General features: G+C 39.3%; 1 protein-coding gene across 1 annotated transcript in view; it reads right to left on the reverse strand.

Annotated features, from left to right (window-relative positions):
* Positions 1-3,526: 3,526 nt before the first annotated feature.
* The window catches only part of necab2 (N-terminal EF-hand calcium binding protein 2), a 92,072-nt gene continuing 75,769 nt past the window's right edge, over positions 3,527-19,829 (reverse strand). The window contains exons 10-13 of the mRNA XM_026311815.1: positions 10,254-10,366; positions 5,625-5,702; positions 4,798-4,889; positions 3,527-3,768 (exon numbers count right to left, since the gene is read on the reverse strand). Of these exons, the coding sequence (XP_026167600.1) occupies positions 3,740-3,768; positions 4,798-4,889; positions 5,625-5,702; positions 10,254-10,366 (312 nt within the window). The 3' untranslated portion in view covers positions 3,527-3,739. The remainder of the gene's footprint in view (positions 3,769-4,797; positions 4,890-5,624; positions 5,703-10,253; positions 10,367-19,829) is intronic.

Genomic DNA, 19,829 nt, shown 5'->3' on the forward strand with positions numbered 1-19,829 from the left:
ACCTGTGACACTAACACTTGGATTAGTAGATACATTTCACAAATAAAACAGCAATGCCTTTGCATGCCTGTTCTACATATACCTACTATAATGGGTATTTCTGTGATTATATTTGTAAGAATACTACACATTTCCAAGTTCTACAAAGTTGTGCCCCGCTCAGTGCAGCCCTGCACTTTAAAAGAAGGTAACGTTGCTAGGTTGATATTAGTAGCTGGATCCCCACTCACTGTTACACAGTACTGGCAGATGACAGACTGGCTGTCATTCACAGATGAAATGAGAAGAAACAGACTCAGCAGTGAGGTGGATGGTACAATGGCACCTTTGAAAGTATAGCACTATAAGGAGTGATTTATCAACAAATGTATAACCAGGTAGCACAGGTAAACAGTAATACTATATATCTCTAAATACTCATCATACTCACTAACCTCTAATATACTGTAACTTTGTCACAATAGTCACTCATTTTTACATTGTGCTTTCTGATTGAAAATCTGATTGTTTTACCATGATGGTGTTAAACGTGCTCTAATGGCGTTGGGTTTGATTTTGACCTGAATCTGACCTCTGTTCATCCCAGGGTGAATGGGTGAGATTTTGACTAAAGGTCAAGAAAGAGCAGAAGAGATGCAAAGGTGGGTCTGATCAATTTTTAACAAATCTGTCAAGAACACAGGAGCAGCCAGACCCTTAAAACTCAATTCAGCTAATTCAGTTTGGTTACATACAGTAGAAGGTGTGTCCACTGTATAATTTACTGTAGAGATTTCAGTCTGTTGTATTTGGGTCAAGCCCAATATAAAACATTTGCACAAAAAGGAACTGGCTTCAAACCTCTACTGAAAGGCAGAAGACCTTTTATTAAACAATAGTGATTATGATCAGTACAGAATAATATGCTGAGGGTGTAAGGATGGTCTGGCCTACTTTTACGAAGGCCTGACCAGCTGATCAGACCCATCCTGCACTGGGTTCTCATGGCCTACATTTAGACAAGTAGGATGCAGGTTAAAGAGGATTTTCTATGATCTCCCTGTGTGGACTTACACAGGTTGTGAGATCCTTCCTTCTTATTGGTTTGTGCATAAGGGTCAACAGTGGCAATATTTTGTAAATGATGGTTGTGTGTTAGAAATATTAATGCTGAGCTGGTTGACCTGTCAGCTAGTGTCCTAAGTGGTGGGAATTCCTATTTCAAAGTGAAGGTTATTTTTCCAGTGGTATTTTAGTAACTGAATAAGGCTGGCATATAGAACTCTAATGCAGTCTGTCAAACCGTCAATAATACTGTAGGTTAATGCAATTCAAGACTGGTGGTGTGTAATCTGATGCCGAGAGGTCTACACTCAAAGACCAGTGCTGGGCATGTCCCTGCTTAATGGGAATTTACTTTTATCAAAAAGGAAAGTCATTTTTTGAAAAATCTTCAAACCTCGACTAGCAAGTGGTGATGATGTTTAAGGCTTTATAATCAACATTGTTCATTTGTGTGTTTCTGATTCAAACAAACTGTTAAGAGAAGCTGCAGCGCCTACAAAGCTACTGTCACTTTTACTGAGGAAAGATTTGCACCATAACACTAAAAGATGTCAATAAATACAAATATAATAATCAGAACATTTTCATTATGTACAATATCTACTAGAGTTACGCAGCTAATATACGCTACTCCTCGCCAGTTTAGACAGAATACACAAACAGAAGGCAAAAACAAAACAAATTTTAGCTGCAGGGAAAACGATGAGGTCCTGCCTTTTTTCTCTCTTCTTATTCTCTTCTGTTTCAAGGTAGTAGCAGACTTGTCTATGTCAGAAATTATCCTCTGACAGCAAAACAATCTATTCATCCCACAAACCTGATGCCAGTGGTCAATACATCTTTAAACATGCTAAAAAGGTTCATACCTTCATAGACATTACTCCCACATTAGCCATTATGAAGACCCTGGGGTGTAGAAACTAGCTAATTACACAACATAACATGAAATAATACGGGTTCACATGTTATGTTAGTATACCATACTGGTTGATATATATATAAGAAAGTAGTTAGACTGAAACTTTAAAAAGTAGCATACTACACATGTCAGCAAGCATTTAAAACTTAAAGAGCCTGTTTATGGAAAACTACTGAACTCTTAACTCCACTATGTTTATAAGTTATTTAACATTTTGAATATCCTGTCTTGAGAGTAAGTGGTTTTGAAACTGTCCTTGTTGTGAAGTAACACCCAATTGGAAATCAGATGCACAAGGATAAGCTCCCTCCCTGTGCAGTGCTACGCTGACAGCATGGGGAGCATACTAACATCTGTAGTCTGAGTTTGTAGCCAGTGATGAGCAAAGCAGGACATTGCGAGTGTGCTAATGTATATGTTTCTACTGGCAGCCATTATGTAAGGTTTAAGACAGACTGTAAGAGTACTTGCATTATTCAAAAGGTCCAATTCTTATTGGCTGAGGGTGAGCATGAGCCATCAACTCCAGCCAATCAGATGCTTGTGATTAATAGGCATTTTATGTTAATAACTCTCAGAAACAGCCTGCCAGAAGAATCTGGGCTGTTTGTAAAGATGGCTTTATAAATAATCAAACCACTCAATGTTTATAATAATGGGTCAAAAAGGCCACAGTACCAGCTCTTTAGATTTAACCATGGCTTTCTGCTATAGCACAACAGACAGCTTTCTACCTCTGTCACTTTCTATTGGTACTGGAGCATCAATTATGTCAAACATGGTAAAATTGTGTATGTTTTTTAATAAATTCATTCACTATGATAGATATCATGTATCTGCCTCCCATTTTATTCTGAGTCCTTCATAACTTAAATACTACACCATATGCTTGACCAGGCAAATATGGTGTTTATTCTACTACAGTCACCATCAGAATTTAATGGTGGTGCATGTCATTTCATCAGAAACTTCAGTTTGCACCTTGAAATTTGATCTAATGAAGTTACAGGTTATGTATGAAATATGTTTTATCAAGGTATTGAGCCAGCAGACAAGCAGCTGTACTGCTTTCTGCTAGTTTATTTAGGTCTTGTGTACACAAGACTTAACCCATTCATTACTTGCAAAGCCCTCAACGTGTTTATATAACCTTCAAACCAAACTTTCAGTTTCCTGAGATTGCAGCCCATAAGACAATTGTCTGTCCGTGTTGAATTCAGAATGGCTAATATGAGAATAATGTCTGCTACAAAACAAAGTAAACATTTTGAACACTATGTATGTGAGTAAATGTGGAATGAGCAGCTACTTATAAATAATGCTATGCAGACAAGCTAATCTGCAGTAAAGTCAACCTGTGAAGAAATGCTGCACTCCCAATACCCCCCCCCCCAAAAAAAGCAAGTGCTACATGAAAAACTCAATCCCAGGGGTCATTGCTACATGACACACTCCACCTTACAGTGGCACTTAGCTACTTAAAACATGAACATGAGATAATCCAAAATCCTCAGCCTTCAAACTGCCATGGTGCAATGCAAATGTGTTTTATTAATCTCTCATTGTATAATGCACTGTGTTGAATTTTCACTGCAGCTGACACCATTCATTTGCACTGTGTAAACATGTACTTACAAAAAGTGTTGAGGAATGTGATGCTTGAAGGAGGAGAGGATGGGGGAGGGGAGGGGGGGTTCTCAGAGCAGGTGAAACGCAGAGGGAAGAGGATGTGGGGAGTGTCCAGGAGTCTAGGTGTGTAGTTGAATATCTTCATGCTCAGTCCCTGTTCACACTGCACCAGGCGGCTACAAAGACACACAGCGGGATGGGAAGGAGTAAAGAGAGAGATTGAAAAGAAAATGAGCCCCAGAGGGGAGCAGAAACAGAAAGATGGGCGAGGGAATGAGAGGAAACAGATTGAATGGAGATGACGAGAAATTTGGCAGGGCAGAGAGAGTGTGAGGGTGGAGAAAGAAAAGAGGGCAGGTGTGAAGACAGGTGGGTGAAAAACGAGAGACAAGAAAAAATGTACAAATGGCAATCTGCCAGGCATGACCTCAGAGAATGGCTGCATGCCAGTCAGAATGTCTGAGCTTCAGCTCATTAATGCAGCCAGCCTCACCGACCCAAGTGTAACAACAGTTCCTGAGGATCAGATCTGCTCTCTACTTGTGTACCTGTTTCCTTATTTATGTTCATTAAATACTAACATCTATTGTTTCCTATTTAGTGCTAATAAAGTTTGATTTATCATTCAGTTTTGATAATTAAAATTGAAATCAAGAAAAAGTGCCACAGTTTTTTTTTCAGCTTCTTATACGTGCAGATTAGCTTTGAACCTTCTGTTTTATATCTTTACGTAATATCTCTGTGTTTGGAGTGTTAGCTAAAACAAGCTTACAAACACATTCAGTGTCTGCTCCATTAGAATTATTCTTTTATTGATGTGGAGCACATGTAATAGATTAAAAAAAGACAGACAGCAGCAATAGAGAGAGACATACTGGGTCTGACCCAGTGCCCATATTTGATTTCTTCAGTTTGCACCATCGTGCATTTATGCTTTATTCCCACTTGATGCACATCTGTCCAAATGTGGAGCAGTAATCATTAATATTTAAGTGAACACAGGTCACTACAATCTACTGCACAACACCAGTTGTTGACAGTAATGTACCTAGCCTAGTTTTGTAACTACCAAGCAGGAGAAAGAACATTAATTTCATCAGTTTACTGATGGATAATGTGTGTTTTTTTTTTTTTTTTATCTGACTGGTGATAAAATAAATTTGAATTGCAGCCTTTATTTTATTGTGTAGTATTGTAGCACTGACCTGGCACGGCTACAGAGGACACGGCCTCTGGCTGGCACAGTGTATCCACCTTCACATGTTGAAAGGCTTTGTTGGGGGGCGACTGGAGGTGTCTGGAATTACAGGAGAGAGTGAGAGCGAGTACATGTATGAGACTTCCCCATGCAGGCACACATATCCATAAACCGCTTAGCACGGCCCTTAGCTTTTACTGTAAGAGTTGAAATATTAATGGAAATAAGATGCTGTGAGATCGGCAGTCAAGATGCATCAACAGCCTCTCCTCATGGCCAGCACCATCACTAAATCATGACAGCCTGATGCAGTTCAGCAACTCTGGAGCCAGTGAATTGCACAAGAATGCTAATTAAATGTGGACAGAGGATTTTTTTTCAAGCAGCTCATGACGATAATGGAAGAAAAGTGAGCGCTCTCTTTTTTCTTTGTCACTCACCAATCAATGAAACAACGGCAGGCTGAGCTCCGAAAAACTTTCAGAGGGTTAGCCTGAGTGCTGACTCAAAGGCATTTTCAGAAACAAAAGGAATGATGACTTTTAATACTTTTAAAGTGGGTCAGCATTGGGTATGAACAATTTTTGCAGCAATGGGCCTTTCTCAGCAGTAACAAATTCTTTCATATTGCCTGTTGCTTTGGCTCATTTTAGTATCACAGCAGGACAGCTGCTTCAAATGCATTAACCTTTTTTTTTTTTTTTTTTTTTTTTTGCTCACACAAGTCACAGGAAGATCGAAAAGCTCTTAATGTGAGCATGAGTGACAGATATAAGTGAGGAGCTTAGGTTTAAGCTGAAAAGTACATTAAGCCAAATGTGATTGAAAACTCACCTCTTCCATTCCTCCTCTCCATCCCAGAACTCATAGACAACGAAGGATAAACCATCCGGCAGCCGCACAGCAGTCACACTGGAGCAGAAAGAGAGGAGAATGCAAATGATTGAATAATGGAAGAGGGAAGGTAGCAGCAGATCATAGAGGAAGAAGGAGATAAAGAGATGCATGCATACAGTAGATTAATGGCATAAATGATGGACGAGTTAGATTAGGAGTAATATGAAAGTGGAACAGGGAATCAACAAAAAAAAAAGGTGATGGATGAAAAGGTTGTGAGGCAGGGATAATGGGGGGAAACATCAGTCACAACCGGTACACATTAAAGACTCGTTTAAATGAGAGACTCAAACAGCAGATAATAGCTGAGGCTGAATTATTTCCCACGTGTGCACAGGATTGATGTCACAGCAATTTACACCAAAGAGAATTTGAAAATTACATCCTATTCATAAAAGTGAACCTTGCAATAATACAGTTGAATAATGGGTGAACAGGTCAGTGCAAATGAGGAGTGCCAGATGTTTTTCACCAAATCTTTTTTGCTTTAATGAACAAGGCCTCCGTATCTCCTCTAGAATAGCCTAATTGTGTTGAAATACGAGGCTAACCATGGTGCTGGAAATTATAAGGGATAGTGTCACACAAGTGGGCCATGTTGGAACGGTTTTCACACTACATGTACTTTAAAACAAGGTGCATTTCTCCTGCAAATGCCGATTCATAAATTAAGAAATGCAAAAAGGACTGCAGGTTGCCACTGTTTATTGTACAATTTATGGCAGATTGTCATCGTGGCATAACAGTTCGGTGACACTAAAATAATCCATTCATGCTGAATGTATGTCCACTGTAGTGCTGTTATTATAGTGTGTCTTAACCCTGACTCATGTGTCATAAGTAATTGGTTTAAGTTTTGTTTTTCTAAAAAAAAAAAAAAAAAGTCATGCAAAATGCATGGCCACTCAGTTTCTTAAAGAGAAGAAGAATGCTATTGAAGATTTACTGACAGCAGTCACAGCCTGTTTAGTTTCTGACATGTTGCAGCATGGAACATTTTGTGTTTGAAAACATCTTAAAATTACTTTTAATACAAGATTACTGTAAACTACTAAAGCCTTGTGAATCACTGTAAGAATATGTCCCAAGGTATAAAGAAATCTTAACAAGACACAGACATTTCATTTACTGCAAGTGGAGAGTAGCTGCAACACAATGCGATCCTATTTTCATCAGACTCAAATCCATTTCTGCATTAGAAGTGGTTCGGCTTTTTTGTTTCTTTATTAAACAAGTCAAACTGAGAGGAGTGAAGCAGCTGAGGGTGTGTATATGTGGATCAGATGGTGCAGTCTAATTTCACTACTTGTTTCAGCATAAAATTACACTTGCACTTAGAACTGATCAGGGTACCTCTTCTCACAGACACAATTTAGTGTTCATTTTCAAAGATTTCACTTTTCAGAGAGCAGTTTCCATGGAGCAAGCACAGACCTCCTCATAATCATGCACAAGAACACCTTTCCTGCATGCTGAGAGCTGCCTCTTTCACACTAATGTACCTTTCATCTCGCATAGGTTTAAATGAGACGAGATAAACTATTCACCCCTGAAGGGAAATTTAGGATTAAATGATTAAATGATTGAATGCACAGGTCACATGACCTTCACTTTTTACTGGTAAACTACACCACAGAGTCTACACAGTGGAAGAAGGCTGATCATAACAGGCATCAATGATCACAGATATATATATATATATATGTTTAATATAAATTATATTGTCTAAACTGGATTTTGAATTAAACCAATTACAGGCTGCTGCTGCAAATAAACAGACACAGTAACTATACTTCCAGCTTTTACAACAAGGCTGCACATGCTACCCACCATGCCAGGTGAACAGTTAAGCCACAGCTTGTGGTTTAAAACAGCACTAGGCATCAAAGTGAAGAGCCAGTGTTGGTTGTCTCCTTTTAGTGACCACAGAGAAACACTGATTTTGCTCTGACAAAGTAGCGTGTCTTTCTTTCTCTGTCACAACACTGAAGAGGTAACTACAGTCTTAATCCACGCTCACAGCCTGTCCTACAGCGTATTATCCCAGCATTTGCTGTGTTTACCTACAGCTGAAGCAGCTGACTCAGAACAACCCGAGTGTTGTTGCTCTTGCTAACATCAGCTAAATGCCTAAATCTGGCAGCAGCTGCTGAACTTGCTGAAGAGGGATGTAACTGTCTGAAAGGTGAAGTAGAGGAGACATGAAAAGTGACATGTTGTGCAAAATGCCTTTATGAGCCTTTAAACTTTTGAAAAAAAGCACTATATATTATATACTGTACTGAAACTCCAAGAAAATATTCAAAATGTGGAAGTGACATTTCAGTATAAAGTGGTTTTATTTTGTTTTTAAAAATGTGTATATTTTACACAATTTTGTCTTATGATTGTATCTTTATTAATTTATTGTCTTGTGCCGTGGGATTCATAATGAGTGATACATGAAATACCCTGTTTCTGCAAACTCTAATTCTGCAGTACTATCTGGTATTCAGCACCTCTGGTCAAAAGACAATGATCAATAGCCTGTATAATTTGAACATTTTGCCAGTCTATGAAATCTGAACATTGGAATTTATCACTTGGCCCTGAGCAGCACCTAAGCTGTCTGATACATCCTAACTAGACTAAATGTGCTATCGCTGCAGTTTTCCCCTAAACCTGTAGAGGGCACTGGGAGGACAGGCAACTCTGCTGGGCTTTATAAAAAAAAAAAAAAAAAAAAAAAAAAAAAAAAACTGCTTGAGTTGTGTGAGCTCTGCTGGAGGATATAATAAAGTGCATAATCGCACATTCAACCTAAAAGATAATGAGGAGGAAAGGCAGAGGCTAAACAAACTTCATATATTACAGTTAGTTTGTGCAAGATTACATGAGGAAATAATGAGAAATAAAAAGGAAAGCTACGGGAAGCAGTGACATAAGAGAAAGAACGAGATGACTCACAGGAGAGAGTCATTTATTCAGAAGTAATGAGTGGACTTCCTCCATCAATAAACCTTCTACCTCATAAATTATTTCACAGGACAGATCAGGAGCGTAAGAAAGGTACCAACAAGTCAGTGAAAAATATGCTGCTAAAGACAAACAAAAACCAAACAGCAACTTCTGAACGACGGTTGTGTTGCACACAGGGAAGCGTTCTACCTGTGTGTGCCATTTATTGACCAGAGCTAAGCATTTAATACTTTCTGTCCTCCAGGGCTGAGTGTGAAGTAGGTGGGATTGAGCCTGTGGCTGACTGAAGAAAAGAGAGCAGCTAAATTCCCACAGACCTTGAAAACCTTTGAAGGATTTTCATAAAATGGTTTTGGATAGATTGTGGTGTCATTATTCATCAATATGCCTCAGTGTTCACATACTGAACAACTGGATTCTTCACCAATGAAGCAGCACCATGATTTCATATGCTATACACAGACTTGACAAATGATAATGCTGGAACAGCTTTATAATAGAGGTAAACGTGCCTGAAGTCCAGTGCTGGGATCAGCATCAGTTACTGACCCATCGCAGCAGCAGAACAGGGTTTCTACCACAGACTGACAAAGGTCAGGATGTCCAATTTCAAGTTTCTTATCCTGGCCTGTCTGCTGACAGAGGCATGGTACAGGGATTTGAATGCCTACGTTTCCATCACAGTTTGTGCCTGAGACATAACAGCACTTCATATCATATAGACAACAACCTGCTATGTTTCCAAAACCAATGTCCTGTTTCACTTTGCAACGTTTAACAGCTTGATGATGTGTACATGGTCTGTTTTCAGTTAGACAGCAAACTTCAGCTGCTTTTTGACAAGTAGTTATTTTTATCACTCTGTTGGATCACAAAATGTGGTGAACTAAATTGAAATGACATAGGTACAAGAAATTATAGATGAATCCTGGTAAAGCATTTCTGTTTAAATTGTTATGCATATTCTAAAAACAATTGGCTGCAGCATTAATAACTGAGGTATCTTAATTAGGGAGTTGACACATAATCATTTATTATGTTTTCTTTTCCGGCACCTCATTACTCCAAAGTACAGTCTGCAGTTACCAATTGGGAAAAACTATAATATAAAAGTGAAGTGAAGCCAGAACCTTAAAATTTGCCATGGGCATATGCATTTGACTCTGGACTGTGCATATCGAGTCTGGGATTTGGAGAACTCTCTCTGGATATAAAAGAGCTTCACAGCACCCTGAGGCTCTGAGTGGGAGGTGCAGGAGGTGTATAATAGGTACAGCACATGTTAATCACACTACACTACAGGTACAGTATTATACAGATTGAGTATTGGGAATGATATTAGTATCTCACTGATCCAAACCACCCAGGAATTACAGCATTTTTTCAGGTTATGAAAAGATAATGATGGAATACCTGTGTGTGTGTGTGTGTGAAAACTAAAACAAACTGACATCAACAACATAGGGGACTACTTAAAGTTGTGTATTACTTAATAAAGTGAGAGAAACAGTGAGGTCCTGACTCTGAAAATGGAACACATTAAAAATTTAAATGATAAGAGTTAGGCAGCAGTGAAATGTGACAAGGTGTAGCAATAGTGAGACTTACTGAAAGCAATCTCTCTGAGCGGAAACATTCTTCAGATACTGCTTCAGAGCCTCGCAAAAGTCTCCAAGCTTCTTCTGGGAAACCACCATCTCCTGACGAATCAGCAACAAGGACTGCAGAGAAAGAAAAAGAAGCTCATTTTCCACAGGACTTCTTAACCATGTACTGTAAGTCATTGTCTACATGAATTCTGAATTATCTAAATGTATTTATTGGCTGAAATTACAAAATTTTCCATTTATTGTCTACTGTTTATCATTCCAGGATCACTGGAGCCAAGCACATCTGACAATGGGGCACACACACAGTGTAATACATTACTACAAATCCTTTATGCAGCTGTGGCTAAAGTGTTACATTGCTGTGCAAGAGTATGAAGTGTTGTCCTTCTACGGTCCCCGTTTCCCACAGGCAAAAGCAAAACCCTCGTGTCACACAGCTTATGGAAATGTTTTGATGGGGGCTTCTCAGAGACCCATTGGTCTAAGACCCACAGGATGGAACTGCAACATGTCCAGCAGCTTCAGTGTGTTTTGTCAGTGACAAAGATTGGACAGATGTTTCTCCTTAACCTTACATTACAGAAACTGTGTGTATCTACATGTTTGTGTACATGGAACTGTTGTACAATTAGAGCCTGTAGATCTGTGTACATCATAAGAATAACCAAAGCCTCTGCAATGATATATAGTTTATAGTTATCTTCAGCTTTTTATGTGCCATCATTACTGTCACTCACTACGGTACCATTCAAAACACACCCTCTGTGACCTCAATAACTCCAATACACTTTCACACACACACCCTACAATCTGCACACATACAGTGGGTACGGAAAGTATTCAGACCCCTTTAAATTTTTCGCTCTTTGTGTCATTGCAGCCATTTGCCAAAATCAAAAAAGTTCATTTTATTTCTCATTAATGTACACTCAGCACCCCATCTTGACAGAAAAAAACAGAAATGTAGAAATTTTTGCAAATTTATTAAAAAAGAAAAACTGAAATATCACATGGTCATAAGTATTCAGACCCTGTGCTCAGTATTGAGTAGAAGCACCCTTTTGAGCTAGTACAGCCATGAGTCTTCTTGGGAATGATGCAACAAGTTTTTCACACCTGGATTTGGGGATCCTCTGCCATTCTTCCTTGCGGATCCTCTCCAGTTCTGTCAGGTTGGATGGTGAACGTTGGTGGACAGCCATTTTCAGGTCTCTCCAGAGATGCTCAATTGGGTTTAGGTCAGGGCTCTGGCTGGGCCAGTCAAGAACGGTCACAGAGTTGTTCCGAAGCCACTGCTTTGTTATTTTAACTGTGTGCTTAGGGTCATTGTCCTGTTGAAAGGTGAACCTTCGGCCCAGTCTGAGGTCCTGAGCACTCTGGAAGAGGTTTTCTTCCAGGATATCTCTGTACTTGGCCACATTCATCTTTCCTTCAATTGCAACCAGTCGTCCTGTCCCTGCAGCTGAAAAACACCCCCACAACATGATGCTCCCACCACCATGTTTCACTGTAGGGATTGTATTGGGCAGGTGATGAGCAGTGCCTGGTTTTCTCCACACATACCGCTTAGAATTAACGCCAAAAAGTTCAATCTTGGGCTCATCAGACCAGAGAATCTTATTTCTCATAGTCTGGGAGTCCTTCATGTGTTTTTTGGCAAACTCTATGCGGGCTTTCATGTGTCTTGCACTGAGGAGAGGCTTCCGTCGGGCCACTCTGCCATAAAGCCCCGACTGGTGGAGGGCTGCAGTGATAGTTGACTTTGTGGAACTTTCTCCCATCTCCCTACTGCATCTCTGGAGCTCAGCCACAATGATCTTTGGGTTCTTCTTTACCTCTCTCACCAAGGCTCTTCTCCCATGATTGCTCAGTTTGGCTGGACAGCCAGGTCTAGGAAGAGTTCTGGTCGTCCCAAACTTTTTCCATTTGAGGATTATGGAGGCCACTGTGCTCTTAGGAACCTTGAGTGCTGCAGAAATTCTTTTGTAACCTTGGCCAGATCTGTGCCTTGCCACAATTCTGTCTCTGAGCTCCTTGGGCAGTTCCTTCGACCTCATGATTCTCATTTGCTCTGACATGCACTGTGAGCTGTAAGGTCTTATATAGACAGGTGTGTGCCTTTCCTAATCAAGTCCAATCAGTTTAATTAAACACAGCTGGACTCCAATGAAGGAGCAGAACCATCTCAAGGAGGATCAGAAGAAATGGACAGCATGTGAGTTAAATATGAGTGTCACTGCAAAGGGTCTGAATACTTATGACCATGTGATATTTCAGTTTTTCTTTTTTAATAAATTTGCAAAAATTTCTACATTTCTGTTTTTTTCTGTCAAGATGGGGTGCTGAGTGTAGATTAATGAGAAATAAAATTAACTTTTTTGATTTTCGCAAATGGCTGCAATGACACAAAGAGTGAAAAATTTAAAGGGGTCTGAATACTTTCCGTACCCACTGTACATGTACACAACTGATGCCCAAGACACTTGCACGTCGCTGTGGTTACTTTCAACAAATTGTCTCTCTCTCTCTCTCACACACACACACACACACACACACACACACACACACACACACACACACACACACACACACACACGCAGTAGGCTATTGGATTATCCTTTCTTAATTGCACTCTAATCTTATTCTTAGATATGAACATGTAATGTCTGCTGCTCTCTTCCAGTTAAATGTTTAGTACTAAGAGGTTTCACCAGAGTGAGTGGCCCTCTGAACATCCCATATTTCTTTTAAAAAACTTGAAAACCCAGGGACATAAAATCAGCCAATATTTGACAGAAAAAGAAAGACTAGACAAAGTGCAAAACAACAACGGAAATTCAGTTCAGTTAAGCACAACATTTAATTTTCTTCCCTACTTCATTGTTTCATGACCGCTTCCATTTGTCTTGTGCCACTCTACACAGTGAGTACCTCTGAGGCACATCTAGTTTATGGTGAAATACTCCCTTTTGATGATGGATGAACATTTTTGTAAAATAGTGCTAACAGAGGAAAGAGCTGCTCTGATTTTAAGGAGCTTAAATGACAGAAATCAATAATACAAGCAGAAATGTAGAAATCACTTTTACATCTTGTTTACATTCTGTCCTTTTTACATGCAGCCCCTTGTCCCTTGGTATTGTTTTACCTTCCACTGGTTTGTCTTGGACCTCAGCTGTGCTGTTTTTCTGCTTATATTATTTTTAACTCATCTAACCCTTTCTGTGTCCCATTCCACCTCTTCTGTTCCTGCTCGCCCTCTCCTCCTCCTCTCTCATCTTCCTCCTCCTGCGCTTCTCTGTCTCTGTCCTTATTCTGGGTCACTTCTACAATACGGACAAGATTAAATCCTAGTTATCTGTTCAGAAGTCCCTGCTGCTCTCTGTGTTTGAAGGTAAACCCTGTTGGAAACCCCTGAAGGCTGCTGTTAGTCATTACTGCCTGGTTCTGTTTTGAATCTTTGACTACTTTTCGCTGTAATGAGAAATATACCTAATTAAACTGGCAGCGATTGTGTATGTGTATGCGTACAGACGAAGTTTTCTTGTCATTAACGGACAGATATTAGATTTAACTGGAAAGAGCTGTAAAACATCATAATAAGGCAGCTCTATATTTAGCAGCTTGTACACATGGAGGCTCTAAATATTCAATGTATCTATGTCCACTTGGTGTGCCTCTGTTGCTGCGATTGTTGTTTTATTGGCATGTAATGATGTTTATCTCTTGCTATTACTGTTTATCTGCTGCCATTAACTGAAACTGCTGTCATGAGGCAACAATATTACTGCAACATTAAACTGCATGAATGAACACCTGACCGATCATCAATAAGGATATGTGTTGTATGTGATTTATGAGGCAATGATTGCATGGGTGTGCATCTGTGAAGCGCCTGTAACAGTCATCAAACCTGACAGGCTGCTGTAGAGGCTACCCTAAGACATGAATACACACACACACACCCTACCCACTCAATTAGAAACACTGCATTGCCCTGCAGCCTCTGTTAATGTAATCACTACCACTCCATTAACCAGCCTGCCTCCCTGAACAAATTACCACGATTACATCTGCTCCCCTCTGTGGCCACTGAGGCTCTGCAGAGGTGATAAATCAGGAACCCCAACTCTCCACCTCTGTTTTCACTGCCCTGCCACTGCCCTACAGTCCAGGCAAAACACTGATAACAGAAATGAAATAAAATAAATAATGAACAATATTGTATTGAGGACCTGAAACAAAGATGTAAGTTTTTGTTGCACGATTTTCCTGGATGACTTCAAATTTGTGCTAACAGGTTGCTAGTTGATCAGCTATGGCATCTGTGACCAGGATTTTAGAAACCTGAGCTCATTAGTCCATGTTCCTCCCGTTCCACCCTGCCCAGCCACAGAAATGTCTTGCCACCAAAGAAAACAGTCATCTTTTAAAGTCTGCATGTTTCACTGGACTGCTAAAGTAACTTTTCTCCAAACTATACATCTTTATTGTCTGAATCCTCATTCAGCACCTTCTCCTTAATACCATGAATACTTTAAATTGTAATTTTAGCTTCTTTATGTCAAAAACAATACAGAAGAATATTGATTCTAAAAGATCAACATTAAAATGTCAACATCAAATGTCTAAAAACTTTGGTCTATGTCTAATTTTGTGTAAATTCCCAGAGTCACCAGTTTAATATGCACAGACTGCTGTCAGAAGCCTTCAGCTCATAACTTTCCTTTAAGAACAGCCTCTTAAAATATATGAAACAATGGTTTTGCTCTGCCAGCATCTGTTCCGTTTGTGTATTGTGTCAGCAAGAGCATCTATAATGGTGCGTCTTCTTGCTGGTGTGTGTTTTTTGTTGGACGCTGTTGACTCAAAACTGACTCGAGGGGCTGACTATCATCATGCTGTAAACCTAAGTGGAGCCTCATTCTGTATTTATTACTGATTTCTGTCTTTTCAAACTCAGTATTCTTCAAATCTGTTGTTTTAAAAACATTGGTTCCTTTTGCTGCCAATTAGAGTTGAAATGTTTCATATCATGATTTTAACCAGTCTTTTCATAGTGAGTTTAATGTTTGAAAACAGAATAAGAATTCTCTGGGCATTCATTTTGTGTCACATTTTGTTTTCTGGGCCAGCTGAGATATATGGTGTCTCCAGTGTGTGTTCTGTGTCTAACCCAGGGTATCCTTTGAGACTGGCAGACCTAGAAAGTCTCCAACGGAAGATCTGATCAGATGCTTAAAAGCTCATGACCATGGGTGACATGGGTGGAAAGTGGATGAACTGGTAAACCTCACTCAGTGGGATCGTGTGCCAGAAAGAGCCAAAAAAAACAAGCTACAGTAAGGACACATGCTCGCAAAAGTGAGTGAGTTTCAAATGTAAAGCATTTTAAAACTGTCATGCTCTCTCTCTCTACTCAAATTCCTCCAAAATCAGAACAGATCATCACTATCTATCAAGGATGAACAGAATAGTCTATTATACAATATGTGCTATCATATGTACGTTAAAGTATGTGTGTGTTTTGGATGCTGTTTTGTGTAATATTATAACACTGAGTATGAAAATGGGAGCAGCAGAAAGATGTGCGAGTATGCAAAGGGGAAACTAGCCTAGCGTTACCATGGGAACTGGGAAATACCAGTTACCCACATTCAGGTCTTCATCTAACACCTCTGTTCATTCTTGACTCTGCATCTCCCCACACACTCCCCTGTTTTGTCTTCTCCCCAGCCCTGCCTTCCCCACTTCACTTTAATGCCCCAATTCTTGTTTTTGATATCTTTTGACAGCTCTGCACAATTTAACCTGCTCCCCACTTCTCCTTTTTCCTCCCTCATCCACTCACCCAACATAACTTATTTTTTCTCTCTCTTATTTGCTCTACAAAATGTGTCTTCTCTCCTCATTTTTTATTTTACCTCTGTCATCTTTATCCTCCCTTCATTCCTTTTGCCTGCTCTCTCATTCTCTCACAGGGCCCAAAGAGTTCCTCATCAAACAAAATGCGGAACCTCTACATTAGTTCAGAGTAATCTGAATATCTGCTGTGTAAAAAAAATGAATGACTGCACTATGACATTAAGAGGCCTAACCTGCTTACTGCAGCAGTAATAAATACCTCGCTATAAGCAGTTTACTTACAAAGGTGGTTGTCATCTTATGTTATTACTGGAAGAACTAGTGGACTAAGTGCTTAAGAAGGGGTGATGTAATAAGAAAGTGGTACGGCTTTAGATTTAGTCTGATTTCAAGGTGTAAGTGATTATTTCATGGTGACTCTGTGGAGAAAATGACCCTTTGTGTTTAAATTATCTTAGACAAACTACAGACTAATAAGACTATAATAAGGTTTAAAAAGTCATATTCTTGTCCAAATATAATTAGTAGCTTGGTAGAGATCGAAGTGATCTGGGTGTTGGGTGGTATGACTGAAAACATTAAAGGTACAGGTTGCAAAAGCTACTAGCTGAAAAAGAAAAATGTCTGATCATAATTCTCTAGAGCAGGTGAGAGGAATGGAGAGAGGATAGGGATGAAGTAAAATGCAGTGCAGAAACAGAAATCAAATCGAAAAACCAACTGACAAAAGCCAAAAACAAGAAAATAAATTAATTATAAAAATTGAGTTCAACCCTCAATTACACCATCAGTTTATGGATCCAGACTCATTTTCGTGTGCAGCCCCCAGAGGTATTGTGTATTAAAAAGCCATCTCTGAGACACTGCTGCAATTATAAATGGGTCAACTTGTGTGTTAGAAATTATGGTGAATGGCTGCACTGAATGCTTTGAGGTTTTATAATGTACAGTACTAATGCACTGCAGGCCTGCTCATTCATACTTTGCCTTATAAAACAACAACAAATCTCTTTAGACCCGCTGCTATTTATAGGGCAGTTACAGACTTAAATCCCTTACCCGCACAATTCACTTCAACACAAAATAAAAACATTCAAAGAGCATCTGGAACATCATCATCTAGGTTAAAAATGCTTTCAATGCCAAATTTGTATCCTGCATACTAAACCTTAATCACTAGTAATTAATTAATTGTATTCTACAATACACAACTATTTGGCCTGAATCCCTGAGATGCCTTGCAGCTGTGATCCTTATATAGCAGACTGAATAGGTAGCTGCCACTGATGTCCTTGTAATGCAACACCCACTAAAATGTTTCCAAGGATAAATTCTTTTTTATTGCCACCACCTTCACTTAATCTTTTTTGTCTGCCTCTTGCTAACAAATACTAAGGCATTCTCTCTCATCTCTCTCACTCACGCACACATCTAGTGCCAGCTTCCTGTGTGCTCCACTGATGCAACATGCTTGTTTAAGGGGAATCACTCTAGCGGTGTACTGTTGCTTTGTGTTTTGATACATATAAGAATGAATGGAGTTGCAGCTGCATGAAAAAGTACTGGCACTGCTGACAATTTCCTGGTTTCCTGAGCTTCATCCTGCAGACAGCCACCCTAACATTATCCTTTAGGATATTTTGGTAAAGTTTGGCATTCATGGTCTCTCCACAATGGTGAGTGGTCCAGATCCAGAGGTAGCCAAGGTCCCTTGATTTGGGGACCTTGGCTGGGAGCCCACTTCTACTACTGGACAGTAGCCACAGTATTAAACTGTCTTCATTTACAGAAAGTTTGTCTAAAGTCTTTGTGGTTACCCTGTAATCCTTTCTATCTACATGCAAATCTTGATTGTTGGTCTTCTGAGGTCGCTTTTTAATGAGGCATAACTCATATCAATTGATGCTGCTTGTGAATACTGACACTGTTTTTATAAGTCAAGGTAGTTTTAAACCACACCTCCATTGCATTGATTGGACTCCAAGGTTGATAACACCTGACACCAGCTGATGTTTAGTGACAGAAATCTAGTGTTACTTTTTCCACCATCACTTCATATGTTTAATGTGTATTTAATAAAGACAAGAACGATCAGGATTGTTTGTATCTTATCATTTTAGAAATATTGTGTTTGTTGATATTTGTGACTCTGATAAAGATCAGATCACATTTCATGACAAATTTATGCAGAAAACAAGGAAATTGCAGTGTCATTACTTTTTCTTGGAACTGTAGGCCACAAGCTTTATTTGGACATATTGTTAAGAAAAGACTGACATCTTTATAGTTTAAAAGCTGCTGTTCAATATCTCTTATCCTATTAGATGCCAAGGTTCTGGCTAAAACTCTTGCAAGCTGGTTAAAAAAAGTACTGACCTCAATGGTACATTCATCCATCCATCCATTATCTTTACCTGCTTATTTCTATTTAGCTGGAGCCTATCCCAGCTCTCTTTGGGTGAAAGACAGGGGTACACCCTGGACAGGTCACCAGTCCATCACAGGGCCACATAGAGACAAACAACCTCACACACTCACACTCACTCCTATGGGCAATTTAGAGTCACCAATCAACCTGACATACATGTTTTTGGACTGTGGGAGGAAACCAGAGTACCTGGAGAAAACCCACACAAGCACAGGGAGAACATGCAAACTTCAAGGTACATGTGTGTTTTATTTAGGGCTGCCAGCCATCTGGTAAAATATGGAAGAGAAATATTACAGGTGAGCTAGACAGTTATGCCAAGGAAAATCTCTCTTCAGCCCAGCCAGCTTCTCATTTGCCACGAATCATTACTACAAGATGCCTGACAGTGGCATGAGATTGAAAAATGCTGACCAGAAACTTGATTTCATGGAGATTTTGTTCATGGAGAAGATAAAACCTGTTTAAACCTTTAAGCCATAAGAGATAAACACAGACAATATGGATCACTATATAAAATATGATAAGAAACCAAATTAAAAGCTTGCAATGTTCACAGTAATTAAATTATAGCCCAGCTATAATTTTTCACAATGTAAAAAAGTGATTATTTTTTGAAAAATATGACTTATTATGCAGAAAGTCTTTTTAATTTAAGGATAGTGGTTATATGGATCCATTTATCATCATAAGGTATTTATTATTTGTGTTTTTTTAAAGCATAATGATAACTGACATCCTTCAGGTAGCCCTGTTCAGAAGTTTACATTATAGGTCTGGGCTGATAATTTAAACGCATATTGAGGAACACAGGTTTAAATGGCTATTAAGAGTATGTTCCCACACCTGACATGTCTGATTGTAATTAGTGTCTGTCTGTAAATAGAGTTTCTTAGCTCTATACAGATGTTAGTGGTGTGCCGAATGAAGCGGGCACACACACAATCACTACTGATCAATTATGTGAATGAATGAAAAACTGATTAGCACACTTGTGCCCGAAACTCTAAAATGAGAAATTACTCATATCCAGACAAAGACAAAGGTTAGTGTACTATAAGCATGAAAAAGCAGCTAAAAGGTTTGTTAAAACACTGTATGAGTCTCTACTGCTAGCAACATCAGCACTGTAACCAAGGAGGCACTGTTTAGTAGCTTACACAGCAAAACCCTTGATATACTGCTGTAATGTCCATCTGTCCATCAATTTGTCCAGATTTGACTGAAAGGCATAAAAATCCAGTTAGAAACAAGGAGACAAACCTTCTAATCTCCCTTAGC

This window comes from Mastacembelus armatus, chromosome 6 (genome assembly GCF_900324485.2).
Source record: "Mastacembelus armatus chromosome 6, fMasArm1.2, whole genome shotgun sequence".
Classification (NCBI taxonomy): Eukaryota; Metazoa; Chordata; class Actinopteri; order Synbranchiformes; family Mastacembelidae; genus Mastacembelus; species Mastacembelus armatus.